This window comes from Panthera onca, chromosome X (assembly GCF_046562875.1).
Source record: "Panthera onca isolate mPanOnc1 chromosome X, mPanOnc1 haplotype 2, whole genome shotgun sequence".
In the NCBI taxonomy this organism is placed as follows: Eukaryota; Metazoa; Chordata; class Mammalia; order Carnivora; family Felidae; genus Panthera; species Panthera onca.
The window spans coordinates 93,156,463-93,172,941 of NC_138357.1; the positions used below are offsets into that span (position 1 = coordinate 93,156,463).

General features: G+C 40.7%; 1 protein-coding gene across 13 annotated transcripts in view; it reads left to right on the top strand.

Moving 5' to 3' along the window:
- Nucleotides 1–16,479, top strand: part of CASK (calcium/calmodulin dependent serine protein kinase) — a 359,937-nt gene that overhangs the window by 221,130 nt on the left and 122,328 nt on the right. For all 13 annotated transcript variants that reach the window (XM_081793028.1, XM_081793029.1, XM_081793034.1 and 10 more), the window contains exons 6-8: nt 1,254–1,356; nt 8,532–8,707; nt 13,454–13,576. In XM_081793028.1, coding sequence (XP_081649154.1) covers nt 1,254–1,356; nt 8,532–8,707; nt 13,454–13,576 — 402 coding nt within the window. The remainder of the gene's footprint in view (nt 1–1,253; nt 1,357–8,531; nt 8,708–13,453; nt 13,577–16,479) is intronic.

Genomic DNA, 16,479 nt, shown 5'->3' on the forward strand with positions numbered 1-16,479 from the left:
TTAAAAAGGTTAAGAGGGGGATATGGTGTAGAGTCAGAGGGACTTAAGACCTATAGCCATCAAATGCAATGTATGGACCTTAAAAACCAGGGACGCCCAGGTGCCTCACTCAGTTGAGTGTCTGACTTCAGCTCAGGTCATGATCTCATGGTTTGTGGGTTCGAGCCGTGCCTTGAGCTCTGTGCTGACAACTCAGAGCCTGGAGCATGCTTCTGATTCTGTGTCTCCCTCTCTCTCTGCCTCTCTCTCTCAAAAATAAATTAAGATTAAAAATTTTTTAAAATAAAGGCATGAAATCTGGCTCTACTTACTTAGAGATGAAATGAATAAAGAAAAGCAAGAGGATAGTGGGAGGGCGGACAAAGGAAGAGCCATCAGCATCCCCTAAGGACCAAAAAGAGTGGCTCTGTAGGTAAAGTCAGAAGTTTCAAGAAATATTTTGGGGTGCCTGGGTGGCTCAGTTGGTTAAGCGTCCGACTCGTGATTTCGGCTCAGGTCATGATCTCATGGTTCATGGGATCAGGCCCTCTATCAGGCTTTGCACTGACAGCGCAGAGCCTGCTTTGGGATTCTCTCTCCCTCTCTTTCTGCCCCTCCCCTGCACACATGTACACATGCTCACTCCCTCGCTCTCTCTTTCTCTCTCTCTCCCTGAATAAATAAATAAACATTTAAAAAACATCTCATCAAGAGGTATAAAAAACATTTTTCCTTAGGGGTGCCTGGGTGCATCAGACTCTTGGTTTCAGCTCTGGTCATGAATCTCATGGTTTGTGAGTTCAAGCCCCACATTGGGAGGACACACAGCCTGTTGGGATTCTCTCTCTGTGCCTTTCCCACTCACACTGTCTCTGTCTCTCTCAAAATAAATAAATAAACTTAAAAAAAAAAAAAGACAAAAACATTTTCCCTTAAACAAATGTAGACCATCACTCAAAGGAAGAGAATATCGCATGAAAAGGTAGAAAATATGTCTTCCTTACTTGAACACACTTGCTTCCTCAGTAATTCTTAGCATCGTACCCTAATCTTAGAAGCAAATAATCCCTGAAAAACATTGGATACAACAGGTAAGTGTTTGGAGAAATCATCCAGAAGTGAGGATAGAAAAAATAATTTAAGCATCCAAAATATGTCCAGGAGTTTTTAATGTATTATTATATGGTCATGTTATTTGGTTTTGTGTAAATTGAATTGTTAATCTTCAGCTAATCCTTATCTTTGGTTTGTTTTTTGTCTATTTTTCTTTCCAGCCCCACTGTGTTCTCCTTGCCTCAAAGGAAAACTCGGCACCTGTTAAACTTGGGGGCTTTGGGGTAGCTATTCAATTAGGGGAGTCTGGACTTGTAGCTGGAGGTAAGAACACGTTTTTAAAAACTTCCTTCAAAATCTGGTCACTTTCAGGCTGGTGTAAAACTTTCAAACTAAATATTAGCCCATCAGTGTTTCATACCCATTATGCCCCCCCTCCAAAAAAAATGTGCCATCATATGATTTTGAACCTTTAGAATAGACTGTGCTTTTACTCTTTGTATTCCCACCGCTTGGCAGAGAAGTGAGCCTATACATACAGAGATTAAAACATTGTTGGAATAAGGTGATATATGGGGCAACGTGATTTCTAAAGTTGAACTGGCCAGGGGCACCTGGCTGGCTCAGTTAGTAGAGCATGTGACTCCTGATCTTGGGGTCGTGAGTGCAAGTCCCACATTGGACATAGAGCGTACTTAAAAAATAAATTCGAACTGGCCAAGTGAAGTCCATTCTAAAACATGTGGATTAACCACTTTCAGGTTTACATCAAAGGCTAATGTTTAATTTCATACTGTTTTCCTCTTTTTATTTGTGAAAGTGTCCTGCTCAAGCTATCAATCTGTGTATTTGGGAAGAGCAAGCAGATGTGAATGCAGACTGATTTTATTATTAGCCAAAGCAAAACATAATTAGAAAATTCCCATGCCAGAAAAAAATAGAAAGGTTAAAAATAGACATTTTCTCCACTAGTGTACAGAGGTGGATGCTAATTCCAGATTCAAGAATTTGGATTTTTATTTATTCCTTTCAATAGACTTTAGCTCAGAATGCTGCCTTGGTTTTAGTTCTGTCCCTTGGTTTTGCAAATGACGTAGTTCTCCATTCTGTAAATTATCAATTATGTAGTCCGTGCCTTCGATTTGCTGTCTCCTGATACTGCCAGCCTTCACAAAGACGAAAAATATGAAAAAAAAATATCAAAGGAAATTTTTTGAACCTATCATCTTTCATGAACGCTTATATTAAATTCAAATACCTAACAAATAATAAATATCAAAACTTTAATTTGTTACATAGGATATTTCATTTAATTTAAGACACCATTACTAACACATCAAAGCAGTGTTAACAGACCATCTTTTGAAAAATGAGCCAGGAGTCATAGTTGTATTCTTTAAATTGTTATTTCATCACATAGCCCTCTAAAATTAAATTGTGTTTAAGGGAGGACGGCGCCCAGGTGACTCGGTCAGTTAAGTGTCGAACTCTTGATCTCAGTCACGGTTCGTGAGTTCAGGTCCTGCATCTGCCTGGTCACTGACAGTGCAGAGCCTGCCTGGGATTCTCTTTCCCTCTCTCTCCCTCTCCCTCTCCCCCTCTCTCTGTCTGCCCCCTGCTTGCTCTCTCTCTTTCAAAACAAATAAATAAACTTAATAAAAATTATGTTTAGGGCACCTAGGTGGCTCAGTCGGTTAAGCATCTGACTTTGGCTCAGGTCATGATCTCACGGCTTGGGAGTTCGAGCCCCCCGTTTGGCTCTGTGCTACCAGCTCAGAGCCTGGAGCCTGCTTCAGATTCTGTGCCTCCCCCTCTCTCTGACCCTTCCCCACTCCCACTCTGTCCCTCTCTCTCTCTCAAAAAAAAAAATTAAACATTCAAAATAAAATTATGTTTATGGGGCACCTGAGTGTCTCAATCAGTTAAGCGTCCAACTCTTGATCTCAGCTCAGGTCTTGATCTCAGGGTCATGAGTTCAAGCCTCATGTTGGGCTCCACACTAAGCATGGATCATACTTAAAAAAATAACTAAAAATTTAAAAATAAAATTAAATTATGTTTACATTTTCTTCTAGTTTTACATTCTCTTCCAGCTAATCATTTCCAACAATGTGAAAAATTGCAACAAGTATAGTTTTAAAAACTGATTTTTTTCCCCTAATTCAGAACTTGCTTCTGTGATTAGAAGGACTGACCTTAGGATCAGATAGGAACACATCATTTAATCGTAGAATCATTGAATCTCAGAATGCCAAGGGCCTTAACTTCTCCAGTCTTGTAACCAATGATTGCCTTCTCTCATAAAATTCCCAGCAAAAGGCTGAGCTCTAGTTTAATTCCTCAGCTGGCAAAGAATTCACTATGATCTGGGCCCATGTTTCCGTTTTTGGAAAGCTTACATACTGAAACATTAATCTTTGCATAGAACAGAAATCCATCTTTCCATCATTTCCACCCAGTGGTGCTACTTCTGACTTGCGGGGCCATGCACACCAATTTTAATCCTTCCACATCACAGCCATTCAGATGGTTAAAGACAGTGATCGTGTGCCCCAAAGTCTGATCCAGATTAACTTGCCTAGGTTAATTTAGCCATTCCTTATATGAGAATCTCCTCACTGGAGCCAAGACTGAGCACAATGACAGGTGCAGTCCAGCAGCACTTGGGGCTGTTGCTTTTGCTGTGGGTCTTACATTTCTATCAGGCTTACCAAATTGCATTAGCTTCTTGGACAGCCACGTAACACTACTGGCTCATATTGATTTTGCAATCAACTGCAACTCCCAAGTTGGTTTTAAACAAATGTTGCTATTAAACTACCTCTCTTAAATCTGGTATTTGTACAGATCATCCCTGTGGAAAGACTACACAATTATAACAAATAAATTCTGATGATTACATACCCACAGTTGATGAGATGAAATGAAATGACACAAAGTCCTTTTTATATGTTCTATACGGGCCACATATAATGACTTTGTTTCTCTTTATCTGGGGTATCCTATTAGTATTCAAAGCATCAGCTTCGTATTTTACTGTGCATCTTTATTGAAGGGGAAAAACAGACTCATTACACTTACCTAGACATTTTCTACATGTTAATCTACTTTCTTAAAGTCCATGAACTTTTCCCCTAAATTGTATATATTTTTTTCTTAATGCTTATTTATATTTGAGAGAGACAGAAAGACTGAGTGTTAGTGGGGGAGGGGCAGAGAGCGAGGGAGACACAGAATCTGAAGCAGGCTCCAGGCTCTCAGCTGTCAGCACAGAGCCCGATGCAGGGCTCGAACCCACGAACTTCAAGATCATGACCTGTGCCGAAGTTGGATGCTTAACCTACTGAGCCACCCAGGCGCCCCTAAATTGTACATTTTTAAAGCTGATTTTGAACCTATGGTGTGTCAGTTTGCAAAATTTATTTTTCTCGGTGATTCTAGAATTAAAATCTTTCTGATGGTCAAAATGTCATTTCTTAGCATACCTATCCTTCCAGTCTTGAAATAACTACTTCACGCATTATAGTGTCTTTAAATATAACATATGTAGACAAAAGATACCCTCTTGTAGAAAGCTTTCTTACTGTTTAAGGTGTTTTTGAAACTATGCTACTGTTAGCTTGTTTGCTAATACTTAACAGCTATTTCCCTGTCAGTTGGAATCTTTGATTACTCAGTCCTCCAAATAGAAAAGAATTCTCTCCTTTATGTATTCCATAGAGTAGAAACCACTTACATGTATTCACATTTAACCTGTCTGAAATCCTGCTATTTGGAAAACTTACTTATCCAGAAGATAACTAGGAACCTACAGAGCAATTATTTTTGCAGCAAGACGTTTCTTGACCTTAATACCTATTCATAGTCTTCTCAAATGGGCTTCTGAGGACACACTGTCTGAAACTGCATGCTGCCATTTTTCATAGTTTTATGGATTCATGTTCCTTCATGCTTTGCACCTGCTACTCCCTGTGATTGGAATACCTTTTGTCATTTTCAGTATCTACTTAACTCTTACTGCTCCTGAAGGCTGAGAGGCTGAGCTGACAATCATCTCCTCTTAAAAAGCAGGCTGATCTTCACCATCCCAAGTTAGGCAACCCTATTCCTTCTCTTCCATTCCACCGTAACTATCTGGGCTACATACCTCCAGGTCATATTTGATGCAGGGATTCATAATCACATCAAAGACTGAGATTTGTGAGGACAAGGGGGATCATAGTTTATCCCTCTGGATGTCCACAGCACCTCCCACTGTGTCTAGGACCTAGCAGGCACTTGGGAAATTGTTAGGAAATAAATGAAAATCTGGTTGCTAATCAGTTTCTGGTTAATAGCAGATTTTATGCAACAGATTAGGAGAAGACAAGGCTGGAGTAAGCACAGTAAGAGAAAAGAAATGAAAGCCTGACAGAAAAAGTATATTGAGCAGATACCAAAGGGTAGAAAGCACAGCCCCCATTTAATACTGAAGAACTTGGCCCTTGCATACCCATGAAGTTCCTGAGGGCATTTCCTGTTCTACAGCATACTTCTTTCATTGATACCCGCAGGACAATTCTGAGTCATCAAGAAATGGTTAAATTATGTGCATCATCTTGTGTAAAGAAGTCCAAAAATTGTAGAAAGACAACCATCCAAAATTATTAAAGTAAAAATGGTTTGAGTGTGTAAAGATTCAAGTCCTAAAGTATTGAATAGGTAGCTATTCAGAACAACTCCTTATCCTGAGCTTCCAGGTAATGAGGTTTTATTATATTATCCCCAAATCTGACCTTTAAATATTTAAATGTATATCTGAACTTTGTCAGATACAGTGACGTGTAATTTGGTTTGGTAATTGACCACAAAATTCTAAGAACAGGAAGTCAAAATCATAAAAATCAAGTGACCACAAAGAAGGAAAAGTCAAGTGATCACAAGCAAGGAGTCCGGGAAGGTTGGTGTGTGTTAAGGGTGAACTCTAGTCCTTTCACCTACCGATCGGCAAAAGATACTGTAAAAAACTCATTCCTATATATTCTTTCCCCCATCATCTGTGAGCAAATTCTGGAACCAAAAGACATGTATGTTCCTCAAGAATGAGCGGGGACACCTGGCATGGCTCAATCAGTTAAACATCCAACTTCAGACCAGGTCATGCTCTCATGGTTTGCAAGTTTGAGCCCTGCATCAGTCATGGGTCAGTGGGGAGCCTGCTTGGGATTCTCTCTCTCTCTGCCCCCTCCCCGTCAAAATTAAATAAATAAACTTTTTTTAAAAAAATGAATGAACATTAAGGGTGCCTGGGTGGCTCAGTCGTTTAAGCGTCTGACTCTTGATTTCAGCTCAGGTCATGATCTCATGGTTCGTAGGATCGAGTCCCACATCAGGCTCTGTGCTGAAAGAGTGGAGCCTGCTTGGGATCCTCTCTCCCTCTGTCTCTCTTTCTCTTTCTCTCTCTCTCTCTCAAAATAAATTTAAAAACATTAAAACAGGGGCACCTGGGTGGCTCAGTTGGTTAACCATCTGACTTGGGCTCAGGTCATGATCTCACAGTTTGTGGGTTCGAGCCCGCATCGGGCTCTGTGCTGACAGCTCAGAGCCTGGAGCCTGCTTCAGATTCTGTGTCTCCTTCTCTCTCTGCCCCTCCCTCAACTTGTGCTCTCTCTCGCTTGCGCGCGCGCGCTCTCTCTCTTTCTCTCTCTCTCTCTCTCTCTCTCTCTCTCTCTCTCAAAATAAATTTAAAAACATTAAAACAGGGGCACCTGGGTGGCTCAGTCGGTTAACCATCTGACTTGGGCTCAGGTCATGATCTCACGGTTTGTGGGTTCAAGCCCACATCGGGCTCTGTGCTGACAGCTCAGAGCCTGGAGCCTGCTTCAGATTCTGTGTGTGTGTCTCTCTCTCTCTGCCCCCCCCTTGCTTGTGCTCTGTCTCCCTTTCTGTGTCTCAAAAATAAATAAACATTAAAAAAACATATTAAAAAGAATAAATGCTAATTTTCCAGACTGGGGTAGTCTTTCATCCAGGTAAACAGAGTGGATCTCCTTTTTGAGTTGCTCAGGCCTTTCTCATGTAGGAAGGTGGTGTAGGAGTCAAGTCAAGTTTCAAAACCTCATCCCAGCTGTAAGAAGGTGCTTGACTGGGGCCATGGTGCCGGTACCCTGACTGGTACCTTGATCTCTTGCCCTGCTTTGCCCAGCTCCTGCCATCAGAACAAGGCGAACTGTCCAGCATGTTCATGAAGTAGGAGGCTTAGCTCTCGTTCTTTCAGCTTCTCAGTGTTACCAGAGGAAGCAAAATGAGGCAATATGGAATAAAAATCTTCCCTTCCAACTAGTATAGTTTCCACTGGTCTACTGCACATTTTAAGTGAGAATATTTTCATTCTCTGAACCCCGAAGTTAACCTCTTCCATTATGTGGGAAGAAGGGGAACCATAATGACCCACAGCAAAGGTCTTTTTTTTATTATTATTTCTTTAAACCACAGTTCTCAGCTCTAGATAAAGTGTCACGCGGTGTTGAAACTAAAAAATTATCTTGGACTCAATATGATAAGAGAGAAGGGGCAGGGAAAGGAGGAAGGAAAGAAGGCGAAAGCCGGGCCTGCATGCAAGAAGAGTTGCCAAGGCTGGTGGGCACTTCCCCTCCCACAGTAATTTCCCTACAGGGCACAGCTTTTCATTCTGCAGTAGAAGAAAAGACTCATGTAGGAATACTGAGTTAAAAGATGATTACTAGTGTACAAGTAACTGCTATCAGATTCCTTCCTAAAAGCTAGTTTTGATGGGGGTTGGAGAGAAAACTCTTTAAAGAAGATGGAGGCCATGTAGGGCTCCATTCCACGAACCGTGTGATCATGACCTGAGCCGAAATCAAGAATAGGTCACTTAACCAACTGAGCCACCCAGGTGCCCCTGAGCATGTGGCTCTTGATCTTGGGGTTGTGATTTCAAGTCCCACGCTAGGTGTAGAGATTACTTAAAAATAAAATCTTTTTTTAAAAAACAAAAAAAAAGGGCACCTGGGTGGCTCAGTCGGTTAAGCGTCCGACTTCGGCTCAGGTCATGATCTGACCCACAGTTCGTGGGTTCGAGCCCTGTGCCAGGCTCTGTGCTGACAGCTTGGAGCCTGGAGCCTGCTGCCTGCTTTGGAGTCTGTGTCTGTCTGTCTGTCTCTCTCTCTCTCTCTCTCTCTCTCTCTCTCCCCCTCCCTCCCTCTCTCTCTCCCTCTCTCTGTCCATCCCTCTCAAAAAAGCATCCAAAAAAAATTTAATAAAAGTAAAAAAATAAACAACAACAAAAAAGACAAAGTACCTGTCCTGGGCTCGTATTTTCAAGAGGTGATTAAATAATGATTTTCCTTCTGCCTTTTTTGCCCCTTGATTTTATGGAGGTGGAGGTGGTAAGAGAATATTTATATTGTTAAAACTTTTCCTTGAAACTGTTATTGTTCTATTTTCAGTTAAAGCCCGTTTTATGTAAACATTCTTCCTTGTTGTTGTTTGAAATGTAGGACGCGTTGGAACACCTCATTTTATGGCCCCAGAAGTTGTCAAAAGAGAGCCTTATGGAAAACCTGTAGATGTCTGGGGTTGTGGCGTGATCCTTTTTATCCTGCTAAGTGGTTGCTTGCCTTTTTATGGAACCAAGGAAAGATTGTTTGAAGGCATTATTAAAGGAAAATATAAGGTAATATATTATGAATGTTTTATTTTTGTATTGAAATTAAATTATTCCGGAAAATGTGAAGTTGCTATCTGCCTTTGGACTTCCTGATTGTCACGTAGTTACCCAGTCAGAGAAAAGTTCTTTGCTGACATTGATCCACTTGCCTTGTCAGATAATATAGGCCTCAAGTAAATTTCTGAATCACTATCAGCTGCACTGTTGTCTAGGCAGAAGGGAGGAGGAGACTGGCTTCAAAACAACCACAGCCTTGCCCCTCCATTCCCCTCTCCTTGGTGCTGCACCTGAAGTCTATCCCACATGTTTGGAACCCAACCCCATGTTTAGGCTAGAAAACAGGAACCTTAGTCCTCTTTGATACAGAATCCTGTATGTGCAAATCAACAGTTTAGGAGTCTTGGGCCCTCAGATTCAGAAAACCAATGCTTTTCTCACAAATCCATTCTAGCAAAACCGCCCATTTAGCTAGGTCAGAGAAATTGTTTGGTTAGTGCCCTACTTATTTCAAATAAAATTCTAGTTCTGGGAAAGAATTTGGAATGACCCTTGGAATTTGCTGTGATAGAATTTGACCTTTTTATTTTACCTCAGGTGAGATGTTTGTGACACACGTGAGCCCGATTTCAAAAGTACCCATTCTTCCTGGGGTGACCAGACCGCCTATTCAGGCTAATCTTAGAAAATAAACTTCTTTGGCCCTTCTTTCCATAATTTGGGGAAAGGGCTTCATTTTTAAAGCTTTTTGCTCAATTTTTAGTGAAAGTGGAAATTTCATCCCAGTGAATTAGCAATTCTATATTTTATATTTCATATGAGCCTTTATTTGTTTTGCTTTACCACACATCTTGTTCCACGTTATGTAGTCAAGTAGCACTGCTGAAACCCTTGTCATTTACATCCCAGGATAAACCAAAATGCCACTATCACAGCTGCATCTCACAACATAATTTAGAGCCATTTTGGTGGGACTTAAACATTCATGTTCTTCTTAGACTCCTGTGGATTAGAAACCACATACATTGTTCCCAGTCTTGTGAATAGCGTGTTATTACTTTCATTATTAAAAAATTAAAAAAAATCATCACTGACATTGTGAGTGGCTATAGCAAAAAGAGCTAAGGAACACTTGAAAATTCATAAGCTAAAGGTTGGTCTCGCTGTCCCAGCTCTTCCATCCATTTGCCCTCTACCATCATGTGTGGCTGACAGTTAGATGCTGTGTATGGGAAACATGGGGGAGTGTGTGTCTGGATACCAGATCAGGGCGGCTTATGTTGGGGTTCTTTTTCCACCCCATACTACTGAAACTTGTACTTTCTATTCAACAGAAGCACTGTTTCATTTTCAGCCATGCCTGGTAACATAAGACCAAACACACGGGTTTGTGTAGTGCCAGACTCCAAAACTGTGAGACCTGTTTTCTTTTCATTGCCTCAGTAATGTTAGAGTTTTATAAAGGACTTCCAGGAAACGGGGGACAAAAGAAATGAAAGGCAAAGTAGCTTCAGAGTGGCAGCCTTGTCCTTTTTTTCTTTTTTTAATATTTTACTTTTGAGAGAGCATGCCCGCAAGCGGTGGGGGGGGGGGGGGTGGGCAGAGGATTTGAAGTGGGCTCTGTGCTGACAGCAGCGAGCCCACAGCCTTGTCCTTTTAAACCGTAAGTGAAGCCTGTAGAGGTGCAAATGAGTTATGCTTTTAATTTTTAGCCTTGTGTATCATCAGCCTATAAGGGCATGCAGGTTTGCCTCTTGTTTTATTTGGATTAAGGTCTATGCCAAAACTCCGTTAACAGAGAAAGATGTTTTAAGTATAGGTTTTGTTCTGCTTCTCTTAGAGTCAGTTGGCCACTGGGGAATAAAATCAATCCTTCCAAGGTAACTAAATGTCTCAGGAAACTGCTTGTAAGTAATCATCCTCCTCCAATCCCTGGAAATTGTGAGTGGCTGTCAGGAATGCATGGCCCTGGCTTTCTCATTGAATTTTGCCAAGTGAAACCACAGGTACTTAACATATGAAAATAAACACAATTAGCAATGCATCAGCATCATAATACTAATACTAGAAGTAATGATAGCTAACTCACACATAGCACTTAGTATGTGCCTGGAACTGTTGCTAAGCACTCATATTTAACTCATTTTATCCTCACAGTGACTTATGACGTAGATACCGTATAATAAAATCTCCCACCTGCCTTTTGGAGTTATAAGCATTTGCTAATAATAGAATTCTTCCTTTGTGCTAGTTTAGTTGCTAACTTCCTGGTTTCCAAGGCAATGTGCTTCATTCCCGCAGCCTCTGGTATTTGATTTCCTCTATTTTTAAAGCACTGAATAGTTTTTTTGTTTCTTTGTAAGAAATGTGGGCTCTTCACACAGGCCAAAACTTAAATTATTTTAAAACCTCCATTCTTAGTACTATAGTAAGTCAGATGGGCGTGACAGCTATATCATAGTTTCTGTACCTGGAGGTTTGAAGCTTTGATGTTAATAACTTATTTACTCTTTTACTTGGCTAACCTCACCTCTCACTTATATTCATGCCTTTTTTTTTTTTAAATACAAAAGCCCCACATTTTCAGCAGCTTTGTTTGAAGTAGAGATCCATCTCTACCATCAATGATAAAGCTGGTGGGCCTTTCATATGTATATATGTATATGTATGTATACACACACACACACATACATACTGTGCTGTGATTCTGTCAGCATTTATTTTTACATTTTTTTATTGAAAATTTCAAACAAAAGTAGTAGTGATAAGAGTACAGTGAACCCCCAGCTTCACCACTTAGCAACATATAGCCAATCTGGTTTGATCTGTATTCCACATACTAGCCGATTATTTTGAAGCAAACCTCAAAAAGAGTTTCATCACCCTGGTGGTTCTTAACAGAAGAACTATGAACAAAATCCTTGATCTATAGGGGTGTTTTTCAAGAAAATTTTGATGGCCTCTTTTAAAAACTGTTACAGTTTATAAACTGCTACTGGCCTTAAGCGATTTTAGTTGAACTTTTCTCATTTGCTAGCTTACTTGATCTTTTAAGGTAGATATCTGAGAATACCACTTAACTGGGACATATGCTAACATTTAATTTCAATTAACTTTTTTCTAAAAGACAAAAATATGTTTCCCAAAGTATGAAAAGATGCAGTGTGTCACTGTCTATCATCATGGGTAGCCAGTCGGTACGTCCACAGCTGGTCGAGGCGTCCATGGCTTTAGTTTTCAAATAAGCGAGACTGTTCTATAGCCCTGTTTTGTTCCCCTTATAAACTCAACCTCCCAGATTAATTTCAGCTACTCTTCTCAGCCACAGAAAGAGGGAAACCCTGGATTGGACTCCTTCAGAAACAGGATGGGGGAGCATCTACTTCTCAACCTCTACTCACTTGAGAAATCTTACTGCCAGTTGCAGATAACTTCTCAACCCCTTTCCCTGAGGATAAATCATTCCAACCTTAAAGAGCACATCTGCTCCAGGATGGGGAAGAGGGAACAAGGCTAAGCCTCATGCAATCACCTACATTATTTCAAACTGACCAATTGATGACAATTTCAGTAGGATGGCAACAGTAAGGCAGTCACTTTAGTTAAGAGATCTGACAAGCAGAAGTGACTCTTGTTGGAATTCTGCCTGTGAGAAAAAGAACAAGGAACATCTTTCACTCCCCGTCCACCAGTACGGAACCTCCTAGTAGCCAGAGCGAATTTCAGTGTCTAATGCTAACCCTTGGCCACACTGTAGTGATTCCTGTGAACTGTGATGCAAGTCGTGATTTCGTTTGGCTTTAAATTGTTAGGGACTTTATTCTCCATCTTTCTCCCTTAGAAGGTGACCTAGGTCTCCTCTCATTCAACCCATGGTATTGCTAGCTCCTGGCACCAGGCATCTTATGCAAACTCACCCAGCCAGTTGGCTTCTTGATACTAAATAAGGAATGAGGCCCCACTGGCCTCTCCTCACCTGTCCCCACTTACCTTCCCAGCAGCAAGCCCTAAGTGTCCCTTCCCTTTTTCTTCTTCCTGGTCTCGGAAATACTCTTTTTCCCCTGGAGCCACCTTGCTCTTTTCCTCACAGATCCACTTTCTCACAAGCCTTGTATCCTTTGATCAACTCATAGTTTTTATCCATTTGTTTGACTTTAGTCAATTGACCTTGTGGCTGAGTTGTCTCATCTTTCTACAAGAGGGGCAAAAGTAACTTCACTGAAGACAGTATACAAGTGAATGGGTTATTCTCTAGGGCCGATGGTAGCAGTATATGTTTTCTAAAATACTGAAATTGATATACAGTGACCAAAATATCCTAGTAGGAACTTTGCATAACTTCACAATTACTGTGGATTCCAGTTTTTCAAGAGAGAAGGTTTTAAAAATTTCTTTGAAATTTTTAACCTAAAAATTTTATTTTAATCCTTTCTAGATCAAAGTATCTAGTCTCTTCAGCTAAGGTAGAAACTGAAGTTGTGAGCATTCTATTCTTCAACTATTAAAAATATTATAACTTCTGTGACATCAAGAACATATGTAAGGGATGCTTATTGATACGAAACCTCATATACGTAGCAACAGCCACCAAAGACTTGCCTTTGTCCTCTTCCTTAGAAAGCAAACCTATAGAATCAGATTTCTGTTCTTTGAGAATTGTATTCACATTGAAACAGTGTAGGAATGTTACATCAATGGTGAATGTTAACTTCTCCCTGGGCAGTAACTATGCAATTTTCCTTTCCTTCTCTTCAGATGAATCCAAGGCAGTGGAGCCATATCTCTGAAAGTGCCAAAGACCTAGTCCGTCGCATGCTGATGCTGGATCCAGCTGAAAGGATCACCGTTTATGAAGCACTGAATCACCCATGGCTTAAGGTACCTGAGCCCATAGGTGGCCATCTACACTTTGTCTGAACCCTTCCAGCAAGAGGAGTATATTGCTCCTCAGGGCAACTCTTCGCATCTTTTTTCTGAGTCCTTTTTTTTTTTTATTCTTTGACTTTTATTCATCTTGTTTGCTGTTCCTGCACAACCTCTGTAAATATCTGACTAGAGGAATATACCATTCTAGTGACATTACGCTATCAGCGGGATTAGAAGCACATTTAGGCAGAATGTACCAGGGAGGAAGGCCTGTTGGTTGTCCACCAACACAGGTTCCAAAGATGTGCAGCACGAACAAGTGAAGTAGTACTGTGTTTGTGACCAAAAGTTACAATCTTGGGTGTAACCATATGGTTCGTAACATTACTTTTACTTCAAGAGATACTAGATATGGATTGACTGTTTTCGGAAAATACTAGCTTTTAAAATTTTATTTATTTATTTATTTTGAGAGAGAGAATCCTAAGCAGACTCCCCACTGTCAACGCAGAGCCTGATGCAGGGTTCGATCTCAGGAACAGTGAGATCATGACCTGAGTCAGACGCTTCGCCAACCAAGCCACCCAGGCGCCCCGGAAAAAGCTCGATTTTTTTTCAATTCTTTCTCTATCCTATCTCACAGATGCATATTAAGGAAACTGGTAACTTGGGACTTCGACGCAAAGCACTATTTAATTAAGACATTATATGGTTCAGTAATTCCAGGAAGTTCTCACCGTACAGGTGAGAAAACAAAGGCTCAGAGAGGTTGAGAATCTTGCCCCAAGTCACAGAAGTTGTCAGTGGTTGGACCAGGATTTTAACTGAGCCTACCAAACCATGCTTTACTTTGCGTGCAAGGTCCTCTCTTTTTCACTTACTCAAGGACATCACTCCAGCAATATTCCCTTTCCTGCATCATTGCTTTTCTGTCTCTGTTGAACCTAATATGCTACAGTCTATTTTTATTACACACATACACACACGCACACCTTCCGACCCTACAACCATCTCCAGCTTCCACTACCACACTTGTCAAGTCAGTAATGACCTTCACATTGCTAAAGTCAAATCTCAGGCCTTCTCCCTTTTGGCGTCTCAGTACCATTTGACACCCATCCTGAAATGCTGTCTTCCCTTGGCCTCAGGCCTCCTAGCTCTCCTGGTTTCCCTTCTCCCTTTCTGGCTGTGCCTTCTCAGATCATGCTGATTCCTCCTCATCTCCCCACATGCACCTCTTCACATTAGGGTGCCGCAGGCCTCCATCCTTGCTCCTCTTTTTCTCTGTCTCCACTCAGGCCCTTGGAGACCTCATCTGGTTTAATGGCCTTTAAATGGCCTTTAAATGCCCTTTGTACCCTGGTGAGTCCAGAATTCATACCTTGAAACCATGCCTCTCGCTGGAGGGATTCTTTCTTAATCCAGTGTACACTCTCGCTTCCTGACACCTCTTACTTCACCCCCTACTGCTCTCCTCTTACTCTGTTCCCTGCATATTGGCCTCACTGTGGTTCCGCAGGCAGCAGGCACATCCTGGCTTCAGTGCCTCTATGTTAGTTGTGTTCTTTCCGTGGAACGTTCTTCCCCAGACATAGTCATGGTTTCTTCCTTTACCACCTTCAAGTCTTGGCTTAGCTATCAGCTTCTTAGTAAGATCTTTCCCGTTCACTCAATCTAAAATTACGGAGAAGAACGCCCCCTGCCGCCAGTATTCCCTGTCCCCTCCTTCCCTGCCTTAGTGTTCCCCATAGCATTTGTCACCATAAGACACACCTATATTTTGTTTGTAGTCTATTTACCCCCTATAAACTACAAGCTGCAGCAGAGCGGGAATTTGGAGTTGTTAGTTCACTTCTGTCCAGCATTCTACTAAGTGTCTGGCATAGACTAAGTGCTCAATAAATATTAGTTAGGATTTAATGAATGAACGAAGGAATGTTCATTATATGATACCATGCTACTTCTCCAGAGAGAAGCAATAAGATATTAAAGTGTAGATTAATGATGGATCTTAGTGGCAACGACACGGAATGATGTATTAGAAAACAATTTTGAGATTCCAGTGGATCTTGAGTCTCCTTAAGAATATTATCAAATCCACATTCAACCCTCTGATATGCAGTTCTAGTTATTCTTGACTTGAAACATTCAGTTCTGGTTATCCCTGATTTCCCCCAGAAGAGAGTAGGTAAACAGTTTTTAGATACATTCTTAGTATTTTTCCCCCCAGAAATGACCAGTTTGGTGGGGGGGAGGAGGACTCCTGTTTCTCCTTTACCTTTCTCAGTTTCTCCATAATGGGGATCATTTGTTCACTAGAAGCTAGTTTAAATGCCAAAGAACAATGAAAATGGTAGCCATATGAGTCATTTTTAAGATCCTTTAGAAAAGTTAGCTTTCATTATCATACTTACCTTGACTACTAACATTTATTTTTGGAAACCCTCATCCCTGCAGTGAATATACTTCTTGTTCTAAATAATCTGAATACGTAGTAGATTTCCGGCACCAGAGAGACAATAGACACAAAAATGTCAGTAACTTAAATGAAAAAGTTCCAAAAGGCTGTTTGAGCTCAGAATCATGTGCCATGTCTGAACTAGTTTACCTTGACGCCTTATGTTTTATCTGAAGATGGAATAATTCCATGAGAATGTTATCTGGCTGATGTGTACAGGCTTCTTATATTTAAATATATGTCCATGTATACTTGCAAATCATTACTGTGGATGTAATTCGTGTTGATTTAGTAAAACACTAAATTTAAACTATAGTTCATGTTATGAAAAACTCCTGTGTAACTGCAAATTGAAGAAATAAGATGATGAAAATACTTATAATGAAGAGTGCCCAAAGTCATAATACCATGACTTTGTGTCAAAAAAAAAAAAAAAAAAAAAAGATTTCTTTGGTAA